The sequence below is a fragment of the Sorex araneus genome, chromosome 3, assembly GCF_027595985.1.
Source record: "Sorex araneus isolate mSorAra2 chromosome 3, mSorAra2.pri, whole genome shotgun sequence".
NCBI classification, from domain to species: domain Eukaryota; kingdom Metazoa; phylum Chordata; class Mammalia; order Eulipotyphla; family Soricidae; genus Sorex; species Sorex araneus.
The window spans coordinates 234729277-234753814 of NC_073304.1; the positions used below are offsets into that span (position 1 = coordinate 234729277).

At 52.1% G+C, this 24538-nt stretch overlaps 1 protein-coding gene across 1 annotated transcript; it reads right to left on the bottom strand.

Annotated features, from left to right (window-relative positions):
* Positions 1 to 1942: 1942 nt before the first annotated feature.
* Positions 1943 to 14610, bottom strand: LOC129403547 (CMRF35-like molecule 5). The gene is made up of 4 exons (XM_055132284.1): positions 14313 to 14610; positions 13870 to 14002; positions 12700 to 12784; positions 1943 to 1999 (listed from the first exon to the last, which is right to left on the bottom strand). The coding sequence occupies exons 1-4, from the start codon at positions 14608 to 14610 to the stop codon at positions 1943 to 1945; spliced, it is 573 nt and encodes a 190-aa protein (XP_054988259.1).
* Between the last annotated feature and the right edge of the window lie 9928 nt (positions 14611 to 24538).

The window sequence follows — 24538 nt, forward strand, 5'->3', positions numbered from 1 at the left end:
TCAGAACAAGGACATGTGGGAGGGGACCTGAGGGTTCTGAGGGGGATCAGGGTCTCCTCATGGGGTCACCATGTCCAGGGCCTGAGAAGGAGGGGCCGGGCCTCTCTGCTTCTAGAAGCCTCAGAGTGATAGAAGCTGGGGGCACCAAGCCTGGACTCTGTGCCCACTCTGGGGAATGGGGGTCAGCATGGATAGCAAGGACAGAAGCTTGGGACTGAGAGTGCCCCAGGGCTGCTGGGCCACCAGCAGGGAGAAATAGGACGCCCAATATCCATGGAGAGGATAGGAGGAGAAAGAAAAGAGGAGGGTAGGGGAGGGCACAGGAGTGAAGAGGAGGGGAAGCAAGAGGAGGGAAGGGGGAGGAGAGGATAGGAAGGGAGAGGAGAGTAGGAGGGTAGGGGAGAGGATTGAAAAGGAGAGGAGCGGTGAGGAAAGAAAAAAAGAAGGGGAGAGGAGGAGGAGGAAGAGGGATGGGAGAGAAGATAGGATTGGAGGGGAGGGTGGAGAGGAGCAAAGACAGGTATGGTGGGTGCCCATTGCAGCTCAGACAGCACGTGACAGCCTCCTCCCTGTAGTGCTCCCACCCTTGAGAGAAGTGTTCTCCCCAGCAGCTCAGACCATCAGCAGGTTCTGTGGGACCTCCGGGGACTTGGTGCTACCAACAGGTCCAGGTGGAGAGTCCTGGGCTCTGGGCCCTGTGCCAGGTGTGGTTCTTGGAGAGGACATGGGCACGGGGCAGGACAGGAGACATGGGGAGGATGGATATTTTCAGGGACAGAGTTGGGAGCAGGGCCAGAGACGCAGTAACCCATGGGGCCCAGAGGGTGCCTCCCACCACACTCACGTCTTGGTTTCAGATTCGGGGTCACTGGTGCTGAGGGAGAAGTGGGGGATACCAGTGGGCCCCTAGAGGAGCCTGAGGGTCTAGAGATAAGTCCCCGGGGTCCCCATGGTGCAGTGGGCCCAGAGGGACACAGCAGAGAGCAGAGCATGTGGCCGGCTCACGTGGTGTTGGAGAGGGTCCTGGCCACACTCGGGGCGTCTGTGGTCTCTTCTCTGGTGGCCACTGTCATGGGTGCGTTGGTGGTTGTAGTGGTTGTGGTGAACACGGTGGCGGTGGTCGGGGCTGGGCGTCTGTTGTCTCTTCTGTGGTGGCCGTTGTCGTGGGTGCGTTGGTGGTTGTGGTTGTGAACACGGTGGTGGTGGTCGGGGCTGGGACGTCTGTGGTCTCTTCTGTGGTGGCCGTTGTCATTGGTGCGTTGGTGGTTGTGGTTGTGAACACGGTGGTGGTGGTCAGGGCTGGGGCGTCTGTGGTCTCTTCTGTGGTGGCCGTTGTCATTGGTGCGTTGGTGGTTGTATTGGTTGTGGTGGACACGGTGGTGGCTGGGGTTGGAGTTAGACAGAGAGACCAGGTCACAGGGGCCTCCGGCTGCCTGGCCAGCCTTGAGCTGGGCAGAGAGCGCTGAGCCCAGAGAGGGAAGGGGTACTCAGGTGGGTGGAGCCCTCCAGCGTCAGCGTCGCAGAGAATCCCCTCCCCCACCCAGTGCCCACATGGGCATGAGGCCAGGACTCACCCCCAGGACAGTCCCCTCAGAGTGATCGACGAGGACAAGAGGAGAGTAGCCAGAGCAGGGTCTGGGGGACTCATGACACGAACACGGTCACCTACCTGGTCTGACGGTCACTCTGATCAGGAGTCTATGATCAAGTTTAACTTCCTCTATCCCACACCAGTACGTGCCCGCGTCATCTTCTCTTAGTTGCTCCATGGTCACGGTGAACCTGTGCTGACTCCTGTTGTCCCTGATGGTCACCCGGCCTTTCCTCACCACCTGTTCTGCTCTAGCAGTTTCTACACGGTCCCAACAGTCACTCCCAGTCACCCTTCTGCACCACCATTTCTGGTGCTGCTCATAATAGCCGTTATAGACACAAGTCAGAGTCAAGGATCTTCCAGCTTCACCAACAACTTCTCGGGGTCCCCTGAGAGCAGCTGAGCCTGGAGACAAATGCACAAGGCTGTCAGTTCCCAGCACGAGCAGCGCCACCGCCAGGCACAGGGACTCTCCCCATCCCTCCCGCCCAGGGAGACCTGCCTCCCCCAATCCCACCTTCTACAATCCCCATGGCACTGGCCAAAGCTGCGGAACCCACACGACCACATATGACCTCAGACACTCAAGACCTTGACCCTGAGCAATAACGGCCTCAGCCTGCAGCCCAGACATGGTCCACACGGACGCTTCAGCCTGTCCCTTAGCAGCCCCGTGGGACCGGGCTGGCGGGGCCTGGGCCCCTGTCTCTGAAGATGAGGGATGGAGAGTTATGGGTGGTGGGTGACAGATGATACTTCTGCTCCGGTGACAGGAGCCCCAGCGGCTACAGCCACACACCCTTGGGGGTGGCGGCTCTTCATAGTGGTCACCATGGTCTCTCCTCGGTTGGTGATAAACCATCTATACAGACACTCTCGAAGCCCCCCATGGCTTGGTGCCCACTGCCCCATGTGCTGTGGAATCTGCCTCCCCCAGGGCCATGGTTTTCCGGAAACTTCTTTGACCCCCAGAGGAATCCTTTGTGTGTGTCACTTGGGATGTCCCGGTTCCCTCTGTCCATCTTGATGCCGACCCGTCCCTCTGTCATGTGGGTGTTAGGGTTGCAGAGGCGTTTCCTCCAAAGCCCTTTCTCTCTCTGACTCATTTGAAGATTTAGGGCTGCGGAAAGGCTTCTTTCCTTTCCGGAACACTCTACAGACAGCGGTGTCCTGAGACCTCTGTTGGTCATGGCGCAGTGTTTGGGCCACCCCCCAGGGCCGTGAGGACCCACGGAGACAGGCCCCTCCCACACAGCCTCTGTTCCCTTGCAGGATGTGGGCCCTGCGGTTCCAGGTCATTGCACTCTGCTGTAGTGGCCGGAAGCGGGGCATTGTGTGGGTCTGTCCACAGGAAACTCTACCAGAAATGACAACAGTAGCGGAGATGTGAATGGGTCAGTTGGGCCACGCCGCAGGCAGAGTACTGGCCCAGTGCCCAGTCTCCAAAAGAACTGGACTGGTCTGGGCTGAGAACTTGGGGGCTTCTGGAATGGGGGCACGAAGATTCCCCTTTCTGCCTGAAGGCCCAGCAGCCCCGCCCACCCCACCCTGAACCCCTCCCACCCAGCTCCAGAGCTGACCCTCATCAAGCTGCCCAGCCCCCACACCGCTCCACACTGAAGCTCCCGGACCTCAGAGTTCCACAGCGCTGTCGGCCCTCAGGGTCCCAGTGAGGCTGATGGGAAAGTTCCCCAGAAGCCCCAGCTCAGGGGCCTGGTCAGTAACTAGAGGCTCAGCCAACAGCAACCAGACCAGCCCAGCCTCAGATGGTAGCTTTACTAACCCCAGTGTGAGGGGACAATCACCACAAAGTGACTCCTCCCCATCTAAGATCTGCTCATTCCTCTTGCTTTTGTTCCACATAAATGATACAAGTAAATTTACTTATGCCTGAAAGGGGCAGGCTGGGGTGGTGGGTGGGAAACTGGGGGACACTGGTGGAGGGCAGGTCACACTGGTGGTGGGATTGGTGTTGGAACACTAAATGCCAGAAACAGCTGTCTTAGGAACTACTTGGTAAGCCACGGTGGCATAGTAAAAAAATTTCTTAATAAAAAGTTTAAATTTTTATGTACATTTTACTAAAAGATTTTAAAATTGAATGGGTCACTACGCATTCAAGGTGCCTCTCCGTCAGTGCTTGCACCCAGAGGTCAGACCCCACTCCAGATCTGACCCGGAGTGAGCTCAGCCTGTCATTCCCTTCCTCTGTCTTTGTCAAGGTTGGCATTAGGGCTGCTCATTTTGCAGCGTCCTGAAGATACATCTATGTGGCCTGGAGAGCAGATGTCCAGAGAACGGCGGAGTTGTTGTTTCCTCAGAACCTTCAGGATTATCCCAGAGCTCTTGGACAAGCTTTTTCTCCTGTGGCTCGCCATGGAACCCAGGACCTCACATCAAGGCAAGTGCTCTGCACTGAGCGACCTCATTGTCCTTGTACCAGTACTTTACTACTCCAAATTCCTTGATTTGGTCAATATTTGTATTATTCCCCATGAATATTAGCATTGAAGTGTTTTACTCGTTGTGGATCTTGGGTCTATTCTACTGTTACTGCCTCCCCCAGTGTTATCTATTTTATGGAATACTATTATTGTGTTCAAGGCGAGCAACTCACCTGCTGTAATATCTCTCTAGACTTTTAATAGAACTATTATTAGCACAAAACTTTGAAAATACAAATAGAATATTATTTATCATGAAAACTTCTGAGCTATTGCAATTATACATTTTTACTACTTGTACTTATATTATTTCGATCAAATATTTCTTTATTTTTAACCTCTTCATGTATTCAAGCTGTTTTGAGATTCATTTGGTATTTCTATCGTTTATTATTGAAATTATTAATTTATCTCACATTTAAATTGATACATTTTATTTCTTTAAGAATATCTCCTAGGCCCAGAGCAATAGGACAGCAGGGAGGGCATTGGCCTTGCATACAGCCAACTTGTGTTTGATCCCAGGCTTCCCGCCAGCACCGCCAGGCGTGATTCCTGAGTGCAGAGCAGAAGTAACCCCTGAGTATTGCCAGTTGTGACCCAAAAAGCCAAGAATAAAGGAATTAATTAATTTTTTAAAAAAGAGTAAACTCTAAATACAACCAGAAGTGGCCAGAGAAGAACAAAGAGATACAAAAGAAATTTTGTTTAACTCAAAATTAACAAAAAGTTAAACAAAACGAAATTTTGTTTAACTCACTTTTATAACTGAGATATCTTTTGCAAAGCACCCAGCACTGCTCAGGGCTTACTCCTGGTCAGTGCTGAGGAATCACTCCTGGTGGTGCTGGGAATATTTGGGTGTCAGGGCTCAATCGAGGGTTGGCAGTGTGCAGGACAAACACCCTACCTACTGTACTATTGCTCCAGCCCATATAACACAGGTATTGTAAGGTTGCCAGGTCATATGCTAACTTTATTTAACAAGAATTTATATTTGAATTCAGCTTTGGCTTTCACTCACCAGTTTGGATATGCAGTAATTCCTTCCTCCTTCCTTCCTTCCTTCCTTCCTTCCTTCCTTCCTTCCTTCCTCCCTCCCTCCCTCCCTCCCTCCCTCCCTCCCTCCCTTCCTTCCTTCCTTCCTTCCTTCCTTCCTTCCTTCCTTCCTTCCTTCCTTCCTTCCTTCCTTCCTTCCTCCCTCCCTCCCTCCTTCCCTCCCTCCTTCCTTCCTCCCTTTCTTCCTCCCTTCCTTCCTCCCTTCCTTCGTTCCGTCCTTCCTTCCTTCTTTCCTTCCTTCCTTCCTTCCTTCCTTCCTTCCTTCCTTCCTTCCTTCGTTTCTTTTTTTCTTTCCTTATTGCTTTTTCTTATTCCATTATTGTTATGAGAAAAACAGTAATCCCAGAACCTCACACATTCAAGGCAAGTATTCGATCAATAAGCTAAATTCCCAATGGTTTTTCTATTAAAAAATACAAGTCTTTATATTTATATATTGTCTGTATTTTATTTACTTATTTTAAATTATTTATTTATTTATTTATTTTTTGCTTTTTGGGTCACACCCGGCGATGCACAGTGGTTGCTCCTGGCCCTACACTCAGGAGTTATTTCTGGCGGTGCTCCGGGACCATATGGGATGCTGGGAATTGGACCTGCGTGGGCAGCGTTCAAGGCAAACGCCCTCCCTGCTGTACTATAGCTCCAGTCCCTATTGTCTATATTTTATATTATCAAATGATAGTAGGTTTTCAAGGGACCACAAATTAAAATGACTTTAGATACTTTTTATTTCATTCAATTATTTTCAGATGCACTGTTCTTTTTCTTTTCTTTTCTTTTCTTTGCTTTTTGGGTCACACCCGGCGATGCACAGGGGTTACTCCTGGCTCTGCACTCAGGGATTACTCCTGGCGGTGCTCAGGGGACCATATGGGATGCTGGGATTTGAACCCGGGCCGGCCGCATGCAAGGCAAACACCCTACCCGCTGTGCTATCACTCCAGCCCTGCACTGTTCTTTTTGATGCTTAGCTCAATATTTTCATGATATTTTATTAGATACAATATAATATCAGGACATTCCAATACAAAAAAGCAGAAATGCAAAGAACAGAGTTAAGACCTGAACAACAGCCCTTCTGGAAAACAGTATGGATGCTTCTCAAAAATAAGACTTTGAGCTCCCATTTGACCCAGCAATACCACTTCTGGGAATATAGCCCGGAGAGGCAAACAAGTATAGTCCAAATGACATCTGCACTTGTATGTTCATTGCAGCACTATTTACAATAGACAGAACCTGGAAAAAACTTGAGTGCCCGAGAACAGAAGACTGGTTAAAGAAACTTTGGTACATCTACACAATGGAATATGATGCAGCTGTTAGAAAAGATGAAGTCATGACTTTGCATATAAGTGGATCAACATGGAAAGTATCATGCTAAGTGAAATGAATCACAAAGAGAAAGACAGACATAGAAATATTGCACTCATTTGTGGAATATAAAATAACAGAATGGGAGACCAACACCTAAAAATAGTTGAGATAATTAGGAGGAGGTTTGCTCCATGACTTGGAAGCTGATCTCACATGCTGGGGGAAAAGGCAGCTCAGATAGAGAAGGGAACACCAAGTAAAGGGTGTTTGGAGGACCCGCTAGGGATGGGAGATGTGGGCTGAAAGTAGACTATAGATCAAACATGATGGCCACTCAAAACTTCTATTGCAAGCCATAACACCCCAAAAGAGAGAGAACAAAAGGGAATGCCCTGTCACAGAGGTGGGGTGGGGAGGGGTGGTGGTGGTGGGAGGGATGCTGGGTTCATTGGTGGTGGAGAATGGACACTGGTGGAGGGATGGGTACTCAAGCATTGTATGACTGAAACACAAGCACAAAAGTTTATGTCTGTAACTGTACCTCATTGTGATTCACTAATAAACTTTCTTAAAAAGACCCGAATGAAAGATAAGAAATATTATTGATTCTCCTAATAAAGAGCAAATGATGAAATAATATTAAGATTGTGAGTTTCCTACAAACCAAAGACACCATGAGAGTCTCTCACCTCAGCCCTTTCCTTCAATGCTATGGTTTACAGAGTCGCTCATGAAGGTTTGTTCCAGGCATTCAATATTCCAACTCCAACCCCACCAACACTGGCAACTTTCCTCCACCATTTTGTCTCCATTTTCCCAACTCCCAAGCCTGTCTCCACAAAATTTATTTTATATCACTTATTACCCATTATTGTCTAACAGAATGAAAAAAATACTCCCTAAGAGGAAAATTAGTGAAATCATTTTGTATCTCATCATGAGGATATTAAGTCCCAGTCTGCGGTTATACTAAAATGGTTTTAGAAGTTAAGCTCCAGTGTTAATGCTTTTGCTAGTAGAGATTGGTTGGGTTCTCGTGCCCTCCCATTCCACCTGTGGGCTCCTGTTGGATTTTCAGTGTGGAGGAGTTGGAAGACATCATGTGGCCTTGAATGTGGCCACTCGGGTCCCTGGTGCTGATACTTCAGACCTTCTCTGAACCTGGATGGGTGACCCCCCACCCCATGTCATTCCAGACAGCCATACCCAGCCGCCATGTTAGTGCAGTTCCTGGAGCCACCTTATCTGTTCCCAGTTTATGGCCCTTCCGCCTGCCCCACCTGCTCCCGGTGACCAGTGCAGGCACCCTGACTGTCCAGCACTTTCCCCTGTTCCTTCCTGCACCCATCCCCTCCTTCCAGGGACCTCAGCACCCTCCAGGGACAGAGAGGAGGGAGAAGTGGATGTTGGTCACTGGGCTGTCTCTGATGCTCCCACCGACGTGACTGGGTGCTTACTGTCCACCTGGCCACCTGCTGGGTCAAGATCTCTGCCCCGGGGAAGATTTCTGTGCGGCCCTGCAGCTCACCCTTTCTGGGCCCACTGCACTCAGACCGTCCCACCTTCCACAAGACCTAGACACTCCATGGAAAGGGGGTGGGCCCAGTGGGACCCCGGGCAGGACCGACTCACCAGAGAGGCCACAGAGAAGGAGCAGGAGAGCAAGTGGCCGCATCCTCTCACCTGGTGCTGGGGTGTTTACGTAGCCTGTGGACAGACAGAGCCCCTCACTTTCCCTCCTTCCGCTCTCTCGCTCACTCACTTGTTCCTCCTCCTCAGCCACTCCCCGCCCGCCCCTGAAGTGTCAGAGCAGGTGGCTGGGGTGGGGGTGGGGAAGGAGCAAGGCCAGACCACGACCCACTTTTCAGAAATGGCTGCAATGGAGCCTTGACCTCGGGCCTCATCCTGTGGCTGGGGGATTCACAGACTGTCCTTTCTGTTCAGTTGTACCTGCCATGGTGGGCCCTGACACAGTGCCCGACACCAGGGTTCCAGGGATTCCGTATTTGGTTTTGGTTTTTGTATTTTATGTGCTTTTGGCCACACCTGGCAGTGCTCAGGTGCTTAGGCTTATTCTTGGCTCTGAGCCCAGGGGTCACTCCTGGCAGCTCAGGGGACCCTATGGTTTACCAGGGATGGACCACATGTTTGCAAGCAGCCCTCCTGCTGATCTATCGCTCTATCCCATGGGAGCCTCTGTTTGGGGTCCAGGAAGCAGCAGAGCAAAAACCAGGATACATGCCCATGAGTGGAAGGAAGAGGTGTGGTGTCAGATGCTCACTGCAGAGAAGTGGGTCCCAGGAAGGGAGTTCCCGCCGGGCACTGTCCATGGGAGGGTGTCTGTGCTGGGAATACGCCCAACAGGCCCTTTCATGGTGAGCTCATGCTCTGTGTACTGAATCCCCCAAAACTAGTCCGGGTCCTTGCTGGAGAGGAGGCTGCCAGTCCAACACCCGCTTCCGTGGTGGGGCACAAGGCCAACAGGAACGGGGTTTTCTCCTGTTTGGTCTCACGCATAAGGCCCCACAGCCTGTGCCCCATTGGTGCCTCACTGGGGGACAGAGACCCCGGAGAGACCTGAGCCCCTCAGGCCTCAGCTGACTTGCTCAGTCTGTGGCGGGTTGCAGAGACCAGCAGAGGGGCCGTGGGCCGCCCACAGGATGTGGCCAGCACGTCTGCACTTGACTCATGTCAGAGCCTGTCGTGAGAGCAGTCCAGTCCCCAGAGCCAGTGGCCTCTCACACGGGGGAGGTGGTAGGGGCTGAGGAAGACAGAAGCGAGGCTGGGGGCCCGGGGTATCCTTCTGCGCTTATCCCAGCAGACAGGGGTCTGCCCTCACCTGAGCTGCTCAGATCCCCCTTCCTGCTCCGTCCCCCTGGGTTTGGACCAGGAATGGAGAATGACTGCAGGACTGGGGCAACGAGACTCCCGCATGCTCACAGGAATCCTCGTACCATGGGACCCTGATTGACACGATCCTGCCCAGGCAGGGTTGTCCCCGGGGTTCTGACTACACTGGGAAAGATGGGGTTGGATGGATCCTCTGAGCACCATCCGCTCTCAAGCCCTGGTGCGGGTGTTTGAGTGTGAATATGTGTGAGCATGTATGCGTGTGTGTGTGACTGTGTGCAATATGTCTGTGATTGTGTGCATATTTGCGTGTATGTGAGTATGTGTGCTGGCGTGTGCCATGAAGTCCTGTGCTATGTGTTTTATGTGGGCGTGTATGGGAATGTGTGAACACATGTGCAGGGAGTGTGTTGCATGTCTTGGGAGCCGGGTTGTGGTCCCGTGTTTAGTGATGTAGTTGTGTGAGTATGCCTAGTGCTCACGCATGCATGTGTGTGTTTGTGTAAGTGAAGGATGCAGGACATGTACCCACTGCTGATGCAGGAGAACAGCCTGGACCTGGGGTGTAGCCGAAGAGGGGGAGCTCACGGTCACCTCACATGTTCAGCTCAGTCCTAGGGAGCTTATCCCCTGCACCCCACCCCACTACCCTCTTGTATAATGGCCATGACAGGAAACAAAGCGTATGGTTTATGCACCCACATGTGTCTAAACCTGTATGACGGACCCAGCTGAGCGGCAGTTCCAGCGGGACATTCCCGGCCTGCAGACACAGCCCAGATCCCTCCTGGGCCCGGCCCCTGCCCCGGCCTGTCCCTGTCCAGTGCAGCCTGACCAGGGGAGGAGCCTGTCTCCCCCTGGCCCTCCAGGACCATCCACTGGAGCCTCCTAAGGCTGAGCAAAGGCCGTGGTCACGTCTGGGTCCCAGCAAGCACAGGCCTGGGAGGCCCAACTTGGGGACACAGCGGTGCCCCGATGGGTAAGACGGGAGAGGTGAGCCACAGGGTCTGGGCATGCCTGTGGGGTCAGAGCGAGGAAAGCGAGGGCTCAGGATGATGGGGTTCCAGGCCCCCCAGCCCTGAGTGAAGGTCTCCTCACACCCCTAGCCTGTCAGCGCTGCAGGGTGAGGTGTGTGGGCGGGTGTAACCCTCAGGCTCACAGATGCACAGGTTGGGGTTGGGGCCCTATTTCCATGCTGGCCTGTCCTCAGAGCCCCAGGCCGGCCAGGCTGGGCCCCAACCTTGGGGAGGGCCCTGAGCCCTGGGCTGTGGCTCCTGCGGGCCCAGCTCACAGGCTGAGGAGGCTGAGGGGAGGGTCACCCTCTGGCCTCTGGATCTCCCTCACCCAGCAGGCCCCGGCCCAGGGCTCCCGGCGCCCCTCAGCTGCTCCCTCACCCTGGCCTCTATGTGGGTGGAGGAATTTGCTGGGTGCCGACACCCCGGGGTTCACACAGTCACTGTGTGGGTCAGCCTCTCCCCTGTCAGGTCTCCTCACTGCTTCCTGCCTCTCTTTCCCCAGGTCTCGCTCCTGAAGGGTGCAAAGAACCTGGGTCAGTGCCTCTGGCCCACACTCTGTCACCTCTCCAGCTGCTCTGTCATCTCCCTGAAGCCTCGTGCTGCTGACACAGGCACGTCGTGGGCCACCCACTCAGGAAGGCCTGTCAGCCCCGGGAAGCTGGGCTGAGGGGCAGATGCTGAGGGTCGGGTCTAAGTCTCCACAGGAACCGGTCGCCGGACCACAGTTTGGGAAACAGGCGCTTCAGGATCAGACGCTCCCTCACCCCCTTTCAGAATCACCCTCCACACCCCACCATGGCGCCCCTGCTAGGAGGTTCTTTCCCACCATGAGGAGCCCCCCACACCCCCCCAATCTCTTACAGAACCCCACAAGGGAAGCTGTGGGTTTGGGGGACCCAGTCCAGTGGGGTCTCAGGGCCTGAGTATTGGGGCATCTGGACTGGGTGAGGCGAAGTCGGGGACACGTCTGAGGGGAATGTGTGTGAGGTGAGCATCTGAGGCACTGTGTGTGTGTGTGTGGTGTGCATGTGTTTGTGGGGTGGTATGTGTCCCTGGGTATGTTCTAGGGAGTTTGCACTTTGTTGTTCTGTGAGGTCTGTGTGATTTTCACACGAGACAAATTTTATTGGTGCTATGATTTCAGTTCAAGTATGGCATGAGGCATGTATGTGTGTGGTGTGACTGGAGTGTGTGTTTTTCTTATGGTGTGAGTTGTGTGTTTTCTGATGTGTGCGGTGTCAGGAAATCGTAGTCTGTGGTGAGGAGTGTGTACCTGAGATGCAGTGAGGGGTGTGTGTGTGTGATGTGTGAGAAGAATTTTGCGTAGTGTTAGTGTGTTTCTTTGATGTGAGGTGTATGAGTCTCTGATATAAAGTGTGTCTGTGTCTGCAACATAGTCTGAAGTATGCGTGTCTGTGTCCTGAGGCATATGTGTGTGTGATACAAGGGTGTGCGTGTCTCTTGTATGAACTGTTTGTGTGTCAGTATTAGTAACAGAAATGTCCCTCTGGTGTGATTGTGTGTTTGCTGTGAGGCATGTGTGCTGATTTTTGTGGTGTGAGGCGTATGTGTGTCTTTGTTGTAAGGGATATGTATGTGTCTGTGGTGTGAGATTGTGTGTCAGTTAGGTGTGTATATGGTGTGTTTATATGGTGCGAGGTGCCTGCGTGTGTGTGTGTGTGTGTGTGTGTCTGAGATAGTATCAGATGAGTGTTTGGGGTCTTCATCTGCTACTCCTCCATGGGGCCATGAGACAAATATTCAAGAATCTTCATGATATACTTCTTCTTTTTCTTTTTTTACTTTTTGGGGCACACCCTGCGACGCTCTGGGTTTACTCCTGGCTCTGCACTCAGGAGTCACTCCTGGTGGTGCTCGGGGGACCCTATGGGATGCCTGGAATTGAACCCAGATTGGACGCATGCAGGCAAATGCCCTCCTGGCTGTACTATTGCTCTGCCCCCATGATTTACATTTATTATGACGCCAAAAGAGGGACCAGGCATGTGGTCCAATGGGCCGAGGGAACCCTGGGTTCAACCTTTACCCAGCTGTACCCATCGCGATGAGGGATCGGGGTTCTCAGAGACTCCGTGTGGGAAACCAGGTCTTAGGCTGGTGGATCACTTGGAGTTTATGGAGTAGAAAACGGACAAGCAAGAAATGTCTTTACTGAAACACCCGCTAGCAGCGTGTTTGCCAGCGCCCCTGACTCTGGCGGCCCTCGAGCTCCAGGGGTTGAGATCAGCAGTGGGCAACAGGCGAGATGAGTCGGGGGCCAGTAGGGAATTGACTCTCAAGCCCTGCAGGTTGGGGACCCCAGTCTTGCCTGGAATCCAAGTTTCTGCGACTCCTCACTGCTCTGTGATTGGAGGTTCTCTGTCTGTTTCCTAGGGCCCCTCTGAGTCCAGCTTGCCCAGACTATGGCCCCCATCAGGACCAACAGCAGGAGAACCTTCAGGAAGGCCGGGAGCACGAAGTGGATGATGCTGAGCAGGGACCTGAGGGGCGACAGTGACAAGAAATGAGGTCCCTCCCTGGCCCCCTATCTCAAGCCCCTGGGCCCCATCACCTGTATGAGGGCACCTGAGTGTCACCCAGGACAGCCCCTGGGCCTCAGTCACTTGGACCCTGCTCTGCTCAATGAACCCATCAGGGTGGGAGCACTGATGACTCTGAGCCCCAGAACCCTGTAGCTGGCCGGATGCTTCCCCCATGACCAGAGACCCTCATGGAACCTCCAGGGCTGACCCGGAAGAGGAAGGAGGCTTCAGCTCACCTTTTCTGAGTGATTGGGAGGGGGAAACCTCAGAACAAGGGTATGTGGGGAGGGGACCTGAGGGTTCTGCAGGGGCTCAGGGTCTCCTCATGGGGTCACCATGTCCAGAGCCAGAACAGGAGGGGCCAGGCCTCTCTTTCTAGAAGCCTCAGATTGGCAGAGGCTGGGGGCTCCAAGTCTGTCTCAGTGCCCGCTATGGGGAGTGGGGGGCAGAGGTATGGCCAAGGATGGAGGCCCGGGATCTGGACAGCGCCCCATGACTGCTGGTCACCAGGTCTGAGAGGACTAGGACACCCCAATCTCCATGGAGAGGAGGGAGGGGAGAGAAAAAGGGAGGGGAGGGGAGGCCATAGGAGTGAAGAGGAGAGGAGGGGAGAGGAGGGCAGCAGAGAGGAAAGAGGGGAGAACTGAGTAGCTCAGACCACCTGAACTTCCTGTGGGTCCTCCAGGACTCAGTGCTGCCAATGGGTCCAGATGGAGAATCCTGGGCTCTGGCCCTGAAACAGGTGTAGGCCTTGGCGAGGACACGGGCAGGGGGTAGGACAGGAGACATGGGGGGTGGAGGGTTGTTGGCAGGGACAGAACCCGGAGTGGGGCTGGAAACGTGGTCTTCTGAGGAGCCCAGAGTGCCTCCCACCCCATACATGCCTTCATTTCAGATTCAGGGTCTCTGGGACTGAGGGGGAAGTGTGGGACCCCAGATGGGCCCCTCAAAGAGCCTGAGGCTCCAGAGTCAAGTCCTGGGGGTCCCCCTGGATCAGTGGGCCCAGAGGACATGGCAGAGAGCAGAGCATGCGGGTGGCTCACGTGGTGTTGGAGAGGGTCCTGGTCACACTCAGGGCGTCTGTGATCTCTTCTGTGGTGGCCGCTGTCGTGGGGGTGTCCGTAGTCATGATGGTCATGGTGGACATTGAGATGGTGGTCAGAGCTGAGGTTGGAGCTGGACATAGACAATGAGATGGTGGTCATAGCTGAGGTTGGAGCTGGACATAGACCAGGTCACAGGTGTTTCTGGCTGCCCAGCCAGCCCTGAGCTGGGCAGAGAGCACTAAGTCCAGAGAGGGCATTGGCGACTGCAGTGGGGGAGTCCTTGAGTAGAGAAGGCCCTCCCCCCCCAGTGCCCACATAAGTGTGAATCCAGGACTCAGCCCCAGGATTGTGCCCTCAGAGTGACCTATTAGGACAGGAGAGGGACCCGGGGAGAAGCCAGAAGTGGCCGTGGGGGACTCATGACAGACATGGTCACCTACCTGGGGCGATGGTCACTCTGACGGGAAATGCTAGATTAAATTTATCAGTGTCAACCCCGCACCAGTACGTGTCCGTGTCATTGTCCATGAGCTGCTCCATGGTCACGGTGAACCTGTGCTGACCCTGGTCATCCCTGATGGTCACCCGGTCCTTCCTCACCACCTGCTCTGCTCTAGTGGTGTGTACACGGTTCTGACAGTGCATCAGGGGTGTCTTTCGGCACCACCACTTCCGGTGCTTCTTATACTCGATGTTATAGTCACAGGTCACAGTCAAGTTTCCTCCAGGTTGACCCATAACTTCTCTGGGTCCCCTGAGAGTAGCTGAGTCTGGAGAAAAACACATGAGTCTGTCATCTCCCAGTGCGGGCAGCGCTACCTTCAGGCACGGGGACTTATCCCACCCCTCCTCACCCAGGGACACTCCCCTCCCCTGTCCACCCTTCTGTTCCCCCCGCCCCCGGAACCCCCAGGACCCCCTACAGGCCTCTGAGAGTCAAGACCGTGACCTTGAGCAGTGACGGCCCCTGCCTGGTGCCCAGACCCGCTACACATGGGTGGTTCAGCCTGTCCCTCAGCAGCCCCGCGGGACTGGGCTGGTGGGCAGGGCCTGGACCCCTGTCTCTGAAGGGTGAACGGTAGAAGGTGATGGGTTGTGGGTGACAGATGATGCTTTTTCTATGGTGTTAGGAATCCAGCAACTGCAGCCACACACCCCTGGGAGTGGGGGTTCTCCCCAGTGGTCACGATGGTCTTTCCTGTTTGGTGATAAACCGTCTGCACAGACACTTGAAGCCCCCCATGGTTCGGTGCCCACTGCCCTGTGTGGGTGGAATCCACCTCCCCCAGGGCTGTGGTATCTGGGAACTGCTTTGGCTTGGCCCCCAGGGGAATCCTCTGTGTGTGTCACTCGGGGTGTCCTGGATCCCTCTGTTCAACTTGATGCCGACCCATCCCTCCATCAGTGTGGGTGGCATTATGGGTGCCGAGGCGTCTCCTCCAAATCCCTTTCTCTCTCTGACTTGTCTGAAGATTCAGGGCCGTGGCAAAGCTTCTTTCCTTTCCGGAACACTCTGCAGACAGCGTGGCCCTGTTGGCTCTGGAGCAGAGCTAGGACCACCCCCGGGAGCGCGAAGACCCCACGGAGACAGGCCCCTCCCACACAGCCTCTGTTCCCTTGCAGGATGTGTGATGGACTGGCTGGAAGCTGGGCATTGTGTGGGTCTGTCCGCTGGAAACAACCAGAAACGACAGTAGCGGAGATGTAAGTGGGTCACTCGGGACCATGTCATGGGCAGAGAACTGGCCCAGCACCATGTCTTCAAAAGAACTTGACTGGTCTGCGCTGAGAACTTGGGGGGCTTCCGGAATGAGGGAATGAATATTCCCCATTCTTCCTGATGTCCCAGCAGCTCCACCCACCTCGACTTCCTCTCAACCAGCCCCAGAGCTGACCCTCATCAAGCTGCCCAGCCCCCACATCGCTCCACACTGAAGATCACGGACCTCAGGATTCCACAGCGCTGTCGGCCCACAGGGTCCCAGCGAGGCTGATGGGAAAGTTGCCCAGAAGCCCCCAGCTCAGGGGCCTGATTAGTAACCAGAGGCACAGCCAGCAGCAACCAGCCCAGCACAGCCTCGGATGGCGTCTTTACTAAACAATGTGAGGGGAACAATCGCCACAAAGTCACTCCTACCCTTCAAAGGTTGCTCATTCCTCTTGCTTTGTGTCACATAAATGATAAAAGTAAATTTACTCATGCCTGAAAGGGGCAGACTGGGGGGGCATTGTTGGAAAACTGGGGGACACTGGTGGAGGGCAGGTCACACTGGTGTGTAAAAAATACAAACGCGTGCATACGGGAGGGGTGATTTGTGTGTTTGGAGTGTCACTCTCTCTCTCTCTCTCTCTCTCTCTCTCTCTCTCTCTCTCTCTCTCTCTCTCTCTCTCTCTCTCCCCGCTCGAGTTCGGTGCTCTCGAGTTGCTATGTATGGACCTGACTGGGATGGCTCCTCCTTTGTGCTCTGCTTCTATGTGTGCCGCTGTGCTTTCTTCTGTCTGTCTCTCTATCTCTGACTCTATCTCTGTAGTCTCTCCTCTGGTCTCTTCCGACTTCTCTGTCTCTGTTGTTTCTCCTCTGGTCTCTTCTGATCTATCTTCTGATCTCTCTCTCCGGAGCCCTTCTGCTTCTCTCTCTGGAGCCCTTCTTGCTCTCACTTTAGACTCTGTCTCTTATTTCTGACTGTGACCCTTACTTCTGACTCTGACTCTCACTCACTTTGTGCTCTTTCTTTCCCCTGCTTCTGGCTCCGAGATCCCTGATTCACTTTCGCTTGTGCTCTTCTTCTGTGTCTTCTCCCTCTACTTTTCTTACAGTCTTAGTTCATATAGCAATCACATAGGATGGTGATACAAAGGTGGGTGAACATTAACAAATCAACAAAGAGGGTTAAGACCACTCCTCCAGGAGATTAACAAACTCTCATCTAAGGAGTTTACTCCAGATTACTAGGAGATCTGCTCAAGGGTGGGATCCCATCCACGGTGTGTCAATTTCTTCTTTCCTCAGCTAGTAATCCACTGAAATAGTTATAGTAAATTTACTTCTAATATTTCTAGCAATGTCATTCTGTATATCATCAAACTTAAAGTTTGATTTTTCCTGAGGACATTCACTATATATTCCAGACCACAGTCCTCAGGCCAGGTTAGTTTTCCTAACCCCAGCAGGGTCCTAGTCTTGTTGCTACTTTTGGATCATGACAGCATTTTTCTATGATCATGTTCTCAAATTATAGTTGAGTATTGTGGCGCTTTGGCTGGCCCATTTCGATGCCAGGGTAGCTCACAGCTTGTCCTGGGTTCATTCCGTCCCTCATTGGGCCCTGCTTTTGGGGTGCTAGGAAATAATGGCAATTGACTTGAGAAAGCAGATGCCCAGGAGTAAATATTACTGGAGTCAGTCAACTCCCAAGTTCCAAGGCATAATATTAACTGTCTTCCTGTGTCCATACAGAAAGGACATTGCTTTAAGGTAAACTAAGTTCTCTGTGGCAAGGCTAAAAGGACAAATCCACTGTTATCCTACACTGGTGGTGGGATTAATGTTGGAACATTGAATGCCCGAAATAACTGTATGAGGAACTACTTGGGAAATCATGGTGGTATTGTAAAAAATTTCTTAATAAGAAGTTTAAATTTCTATATACATTTTACTTTAAGATTTTAAAAATAAATGGGTCACTACTCATTCGAGGGTCCACTCTGTCAGTGCTTGCACCCAGTTTTCAGACCCTGCTCCAGAACTGTCCCTGAGTGAGCTCAGTCCGTCATTCCCTTCCTCTGTCTTTGCCAAGGTTGGCATTAGAGCTGCTCATTTTGCAGCGTCCTGAAGATACACTCGCATAGGCCGGGAGAGCAGATATCCAGAGATCAGAGGAGCCATGGTTTGCTTAGACCCTTCAACATCATTCCAGAGCTCTCAGAGAAGATCCTCAGGCAAGTACTCTATCACTAAGCTAACTTCCCAAACCTTGATGTTTTTACTAAAACACAGCATTTGTACTTTTATACTATCTATATTTTATATTATCATCTGATAGTAGGTTTTTTTTGAAGTAAATAGATTTTATTTAGAGGTTTCTGAGGGAAGGAGGAAGGGATAAGTGGAAAAGAAAAAACCAGTAGGAGTAACGCTCTCAAGAGAGAACGTGGGCTTCTCCAAGGTTGGAGGAAGCTCTACACACATCCTAGCACTGGACACAAAAGAATGAGAGTACACATCTCAAGGGGGGAGATGCGGGCACCACATGTGCTCGGGCACCACATGTGCTCAGCCACGAGGGCACAAGCAGCACATGGGCTCAGGCAGCATATGCCTGATAGTAGGTTTTTAAGGGACCTCAAATTAAACTGATTTTAGGTACTTTTCATTTCATTGAATGATTTTCAGATGCATTGTTCTTTTTGATATTTAGCTTAATATTTTCATTAAATTTTACTAGATACAAATATAATATCAGGACATTCCAATACAAAAATGTGGAAATGCGAAGAACAGGCTTAAGACCTGAATGAATAAAATAAGAAATATTATTTTTTCTCCTAATATAGAGTGAATGATGAAATAATATTAAGATTGAGATTTTCTCACGAACAAAAGCCACCGCAAGAGTCTTTCACCTCAACACTGAGCCTCAGAGACCCATCCCCACTTCCCCCCCTCACGTACTTTACGTCAATGCTGTGGTTTACAGAGTCGCTCATAAAGATTTGTTCTGGGCATTCAATATTCCAACACGAAACCCACAACTGGCATCTTCCCCCCACAATTGTCTACATTTTCCCAACCAAACCCCAAGCCTGTCCCACATAATTTATTTTATATTACTTATTACCCATTACTGTCTAACAGAATAATAAAAAAATATTCCCTTAGAAGAAAATTAGTAAAATGTTTTTGCATCTCATCATGAGAAAATTAAGTCCTAGTCTGAGGTTCTACTAAAATGTTTTACAATTTAAGCTCTGGTGTTAATGCTTTTCTAGTCGAGATTGGTTGGGTTCTCATGACATCCCATCCCATCTCTGTGCTACTGCCCGATTTTCAGTGTTGTAGAGTCTGGAGATGCCATGTGGCCTCGACTGTGGCCACTCACCTAGGAAATCCAGTTATTAACTGGTCAGTCTATCCAGAATTAAATTTTTTTTTCTTTTTGGCTCACACCCGGCAATGCACAGGGGTTACTCCTGGCTCATGCACTCAGAAATTACTCCTGGCGGTGCTAGGGGACCATATGGGATGCTGAAAATCGAACCGGGTTGGCCACGTGCAAGGCAAATGCCCTACCCACTGTGCTATTGCTCCAGCCCAACAGAGTCAAATTTTTGACTGCTGAGCTCACCTGGCAGTGGGGGTGGTTCTTGGGCGTAGCTGCGGAGACTTCTGGAAGTACAGGGAGGTGTGTGGAGGTCGCCCATCCCAACTCTGAGAAGACCCAGAGCTCTCAGCTTCAGGGAACTTAGAACCCGAGACTTCTTCCAGGTGAAGGTCACCTCACAGAGTCTTAACCTGCACAGACCCTCAGTCACACGGGACCCCGGGGCTGACATCTCAGGCCTTCTCTGAACCTGGAAGGGCGACCCCACACCCCCACGTCTCTTCAGAAGCCCCAGCAGCCACACCCACAGCTACCTCAGCCGCCATGTTAGCGCAGCTACTGGAGTCACCTCAGCCGTCCCCAGCCCTCGGCCCTTCCGCCTGCCCCACCTGCTCCCGGTGCCCAGTGCAGGCTCCTGAGTGTCCAACACTGTCCCTTCTCCTTCCTGCACCCCGTCCCCTCCTTCCAGGGCCCCCACCACCGTCCAGAAACAGAGAGGCGGGAGAAGTGGATTTTGGTCACTGGGCTGTCTCTGGTGCTCCCACCGACATGACCGGGTGCTCACTGTCCACCTGGCCACCCGCTGGGTCAGGAGCCATGCCCCAGGGAGATTTCTGTGCGGCCCCCGCAGCTCACCCGTTCTGGGTCCACTGCACTCAGACCGTCCCACCTTCCACAAGACCTAGACACCCATGGAGAGGGGGTGGGCCCAGCGGGACCCCACACAGGGCTCCTTCTCCCAGGCCAGGCGCGACTCACCTGAGAGGCCGCAGAGAAGGAGCAGGAGAGCAAGTGGCCGCATCCTCTCACCCGGGGCCGGGGTGTTTATGTAGCCTGTGGACAGACGGAGCCCCTCACTTTCCCTCCTTCTGCTCTCTTACTCGCTCACTCGTTCTTCCTCCTCAGCCACTTCCTGCCCTTGAAGTGTCAGAGCAGGTGGCTGGGGCGGGGGTGGGGAAAGAGCAAGGCCAGGACCCAATTTTCAGAAATGGCCTCTATTGGAGCCTTGTGGGCTTTCGGAATGAGAACACGGGGCTCGTCCTGGGGATGGGATTCGCAGACCCTCCTTTCTGTCCAGTTGTCCCTGCTATGGGACAACTGGAGTCACCCTGACACAGTGCTCAACACCCAAATTCCAGGGATTTCGTGTTTGGTTTTGGTTTTTGTATTTTATGTGCTTTTGTCCATACCTGGCAGTGCTCAGGTGCTCAGGCTTATTCCTGGCTCTGAGCCCAGGGATCGCTCCTGGTGGCCCAGTTACCAGGGATTGACTATTGGTCAGCCACATGCAAGGCAAACACCCATCCTGCTGAACTATCGCTCTAGACCATGGAAGCCTATGTTTGGGGTCCAGGCAGTAGCAGTGTAAAAGCCGGGGCACCTGCCCATGAGTGAAATGAAGAGGTGTGGTGTCAAATGCTCAGTGCAGAGAAGTGGGTCCCAGGAAGGGAGTTCCCACAGGGCACTGTCCATGGGAGGGTTGTCTATGCTGGGAATATGCCCAACAGGCCCTTTTCAGGATGAGCTCATGCTCTGTGCACCAAATCCCCCAAAACTAGTCCGGGTCCTTGCTGGAGAGGCGGCTGCCCATCCAACACTTCCTTACCTAGAGGGGCACCTGGCCAACAGGAACGGGGTTTTCTCCTGTTTGGTCTCAAGCATAAGCCCCCACAGCTTGTGCCCATTGGTGCCTCACTGGAGGACAGAGACCCTAGAGAGACCCAAGCCCCTCAGGCCTCAGCTGACTTGCTCAGTCTGTGGTGGGTCGCAGAGACCGGCAGAGGGGCCCTGGGCCACCCACAGGATGTGGCCAGCATGTCTGCCCTTGACTCATGTCAGAGCCTGTCATGAAGGCTGTCCAGTCCCCAGACCCAGCGACCTCTCACATGGGGGAGGGAGTGGGGGCTGGGGAAGACAGAAGCGAGGCTGGGGGCCTGGGGTCTCCTTCTGTGCTTATCCCAGCAGACAGGGGTCTGCCCTCATCTGAGCTGCTCAGATCCCCCCCTTCCTGCCCCATCCCCTTGGGATTGGACCAGGAACAGAGAATGACTGCAGGGCTCGGGCAACAAGACCCTCCCACAGCTGGGGCCTTAATTCTGGGGCCCACGTGCTGACAGGAATTCTTGTACATGGGACCCTGATTGACACGATCTTGCCCAGGCAGGGTTCCCCTGGGGCTTCTGACTACACCGGGAAAGATGGGGTTGGATGGATCCTCTGAGCGCCATCCACTCTCAAACCCTGGTGCAGTTGTTTGAGTGTGAATATGCGTGATTATGTATGTGCATGTATGCTTGAGTGTACTGTGTGTAGTTGTGAATCTGTCTATGTGTGTTTGCATATTTGCGTGTATGTGAGTATGTGTGCTGGTGTGTGCCTATGAAGTCTTATGACATGTGTGGGAGTGTGTGAACACATGTTTAAGGAGTGTTTTGCATGTCTTGGGAGCAGGGTTGTGATCCCGTATTTACTGTGTGTAGTTGTGTGAGTATGCCTAGTGCTCATGCATGCATGTGTGTGTGTATGTGTGTGTGTATAAAGGACACAAGTCCTTGGGACATGCACCCACTGCCAGTGCAGGAAATAGCCTGGACCTATGGGTTTAGCCGAAGAGGAGCAAGCTCACGGTCACCTCATATGTTCAGCTCAGTCCAAGAGAGCTTATGTTGGGGCTGGACTGAGCTATCAGGGCGAGCCCATGTATACTGTACTGTACTACGGACAGGAACATAGGGACCCATGAAAATGGGCGAGATTTCTCGTGTGTCCTGACTGGTTTGGATGAAGCTGAACATTTTCCCCCTTTCAAGCTGCCTTCAGAAAAATAATTTCAGAATACTGAAAAGAGCAGTTTTTCCTTCTCTCATAGAAGCCTGGCTGGTCTTTGACATGGAGATGGTGTTAGCCAGGCCTGACCTTTGATATTGTAAATTGTAGATTTCAGGTGCAGGCCCAGCTTTGTCTTTTGGGATGTAAATCCAGGTGCCTGTAGAAGGTTTCAGTTTCGGTTTTGTATCTTTCCCTTCTGAGTTCTGTTTTCTTTTCCCGAGGCTATAGGCCTACCCATACAAGGAAACAATGTTTCCATTTTCTCAATGTTCTCCCTGTAACATTTTTTGATGCCTTTGGTGACGTCACTATATTGCGCCCTTTAGAGCTACCATGATCAATAAAAGGAGGTCCACGAGGCCCTCTGCCTTTGCTAAGAGCCAGAGCGAGCCTTAGTCCTCCAATCAAGGCATTTCTTCCGCGTTCCTATCTCAGCGCCTCCGATTGCACGAACGTTCACGCAACAGCTTATGCCCCACACCCCACCCCACTCCTGTCTTGTATAATGGCCATGACAGTAAACAAAGGGAATGCACTTGTGTGTACATGTATAATGTATGTGTATGAGTGGGCATGTGCATTATGTGTTCGCAGATGAGTCTTTGTGTTAGGGCATACAATTGCAGGTGTGTGTCTGCATGTGTGCATGCAGGTGTATGTGTATATACTGGTGTGTATACTCAGTTGTGTGATGCAGGTGCGTATGTGTGTATGTGTGTGTCAGCCTTCTGCTGTGTGTTTAGGTCTGTGTGTAGGGTGTGTGAATATCTGTGTGCATGCAGTTGTGTATTTTGCAGATGTTTGTGTGCTGGTGTGTGTGCAGGCGTGTGCAGATGTGTGTATATGTGTATGCCTGCATGTATATGTACATGTGTGTAGGTGTGTGTGCAGGTGTGTGTGTAAGTGTGTGTTCAGGTGTGTGTGTGTGTTCAGGAGCATGTGCCCGCAAGTGTGCACTTGCCTCTGGGTGCTCAGCTGGGAAGACGTCACAGCTGGTGCAGTTCCACCAAGGCAAGGTCCTCCAGGCTCCTTCTGATGCCACCATGGGCATCGGCTTCACGGGAAGTGCTGCCAGCCAGGCCGTGCGGGGCCAGTGGTTCTGCCGGGTGCGGACACAAAATGGGTCTGGGCCCCCGGGTCCTTCAAGGACTTGTGTACAAAGACCACCTGCCAGGAAAGCAGGCTTCAGGGATGGGAGAAGGAATCAGGGCCTTCCAGAATCTTCAGGCAAGGCCTGTGTGAGCAGGTAAATCAAGGCTGAAAACTGGGTGCAAGTACTGATGGAGTGGACCCTCAAATGCATAGTGACCCATTTATTACTTTAATCTTAAAGTAAAATGTATATAAAAATTTAAACTTTTTATTAAGAAATTTTTTCACAATACCACCATGATTTCCCAAGTAGTTCCTCATACAGTTGTTTCGGGCATTCAATGTTCCAACATTAATCCCACCACCAGAGTAGGAAAACAGTGGGTTTGTCCTTTTAGCCTTGCCACAGGGAACTTAGCTTACCTTAAAGCAATGTCCTTTCTGTATGGACACAGGAAGACAGTTAATATTACGCTTTGTAACTTGGGAGTTGACTGACTCCAATAATATTTACTCCTGGGCATCTGCTTTCTTGACTCAGTTGCCCTTATTTCCTAGCACCCCAAAAGTAGGGCCCAATGAGGGACGGAATGAACCCAGTGCAAGCTGTGAGCTACCCTGGCATCGAATTGGGCCAGCCAAAGTGCCACAATACTCAACTATAAGTTGAGAACGTGGTCATAGACAAATGCTGTCATGATCCAAAAGTAGCAACAAGACTAGGACCCTGCTGGGGGTAGGAAAACAAACCTGGCCTGAGGACTGTGGTCTGGAATATATAGTGAATATATAGTAAATATATATATAGTATATATATTCTATATATATAGTGAATATATATATAGAGTGAATATCCTCAGGAAGTGATTGTGATCATCAAGATTGTGATTGTGATCCTCAGGAAGAACCAAACTTTAAGTTTGATATATCTCTTACTGTGCTCATACAGAATGACATTGCTAGAAATATTAGAATAAATTTACTATAACTATTTAAGTGGATTTCTAGCTGAGGAAAGAAGGAAGTGACACACCCTGGATGGGATCCCACCCTTGAGCGGATCTCCTAGTAATCTGGAGTTATCTCCTTTGATGAGATCATTTGGGGTGCCGGAGACTCACTGGGTAAGTGATGCAAGGCCTAACCCCTCCCATCTCGCCTTCCCCGCTGTACTATCTCTCCAGCCCTCCGTGATTTACATTTATTATGAAGCCAAATGAGGGGGCTGGCGGGTGGTCCAATGGTCTGGGCACATGCTCTGCATGCGGGAACCCCGGGGTCAACCTTTACCCATCCCGCTGAGGGACTGGGGTTCTCAGAGACTCCGTGCGGGAAACCAGGTCTCATGGCTCGTGGATCACTTGGATTTCTGTGCAATATCCAACAGAAAAGCAAGGAATGTCTTTACTGAGCATCTGCTGGCA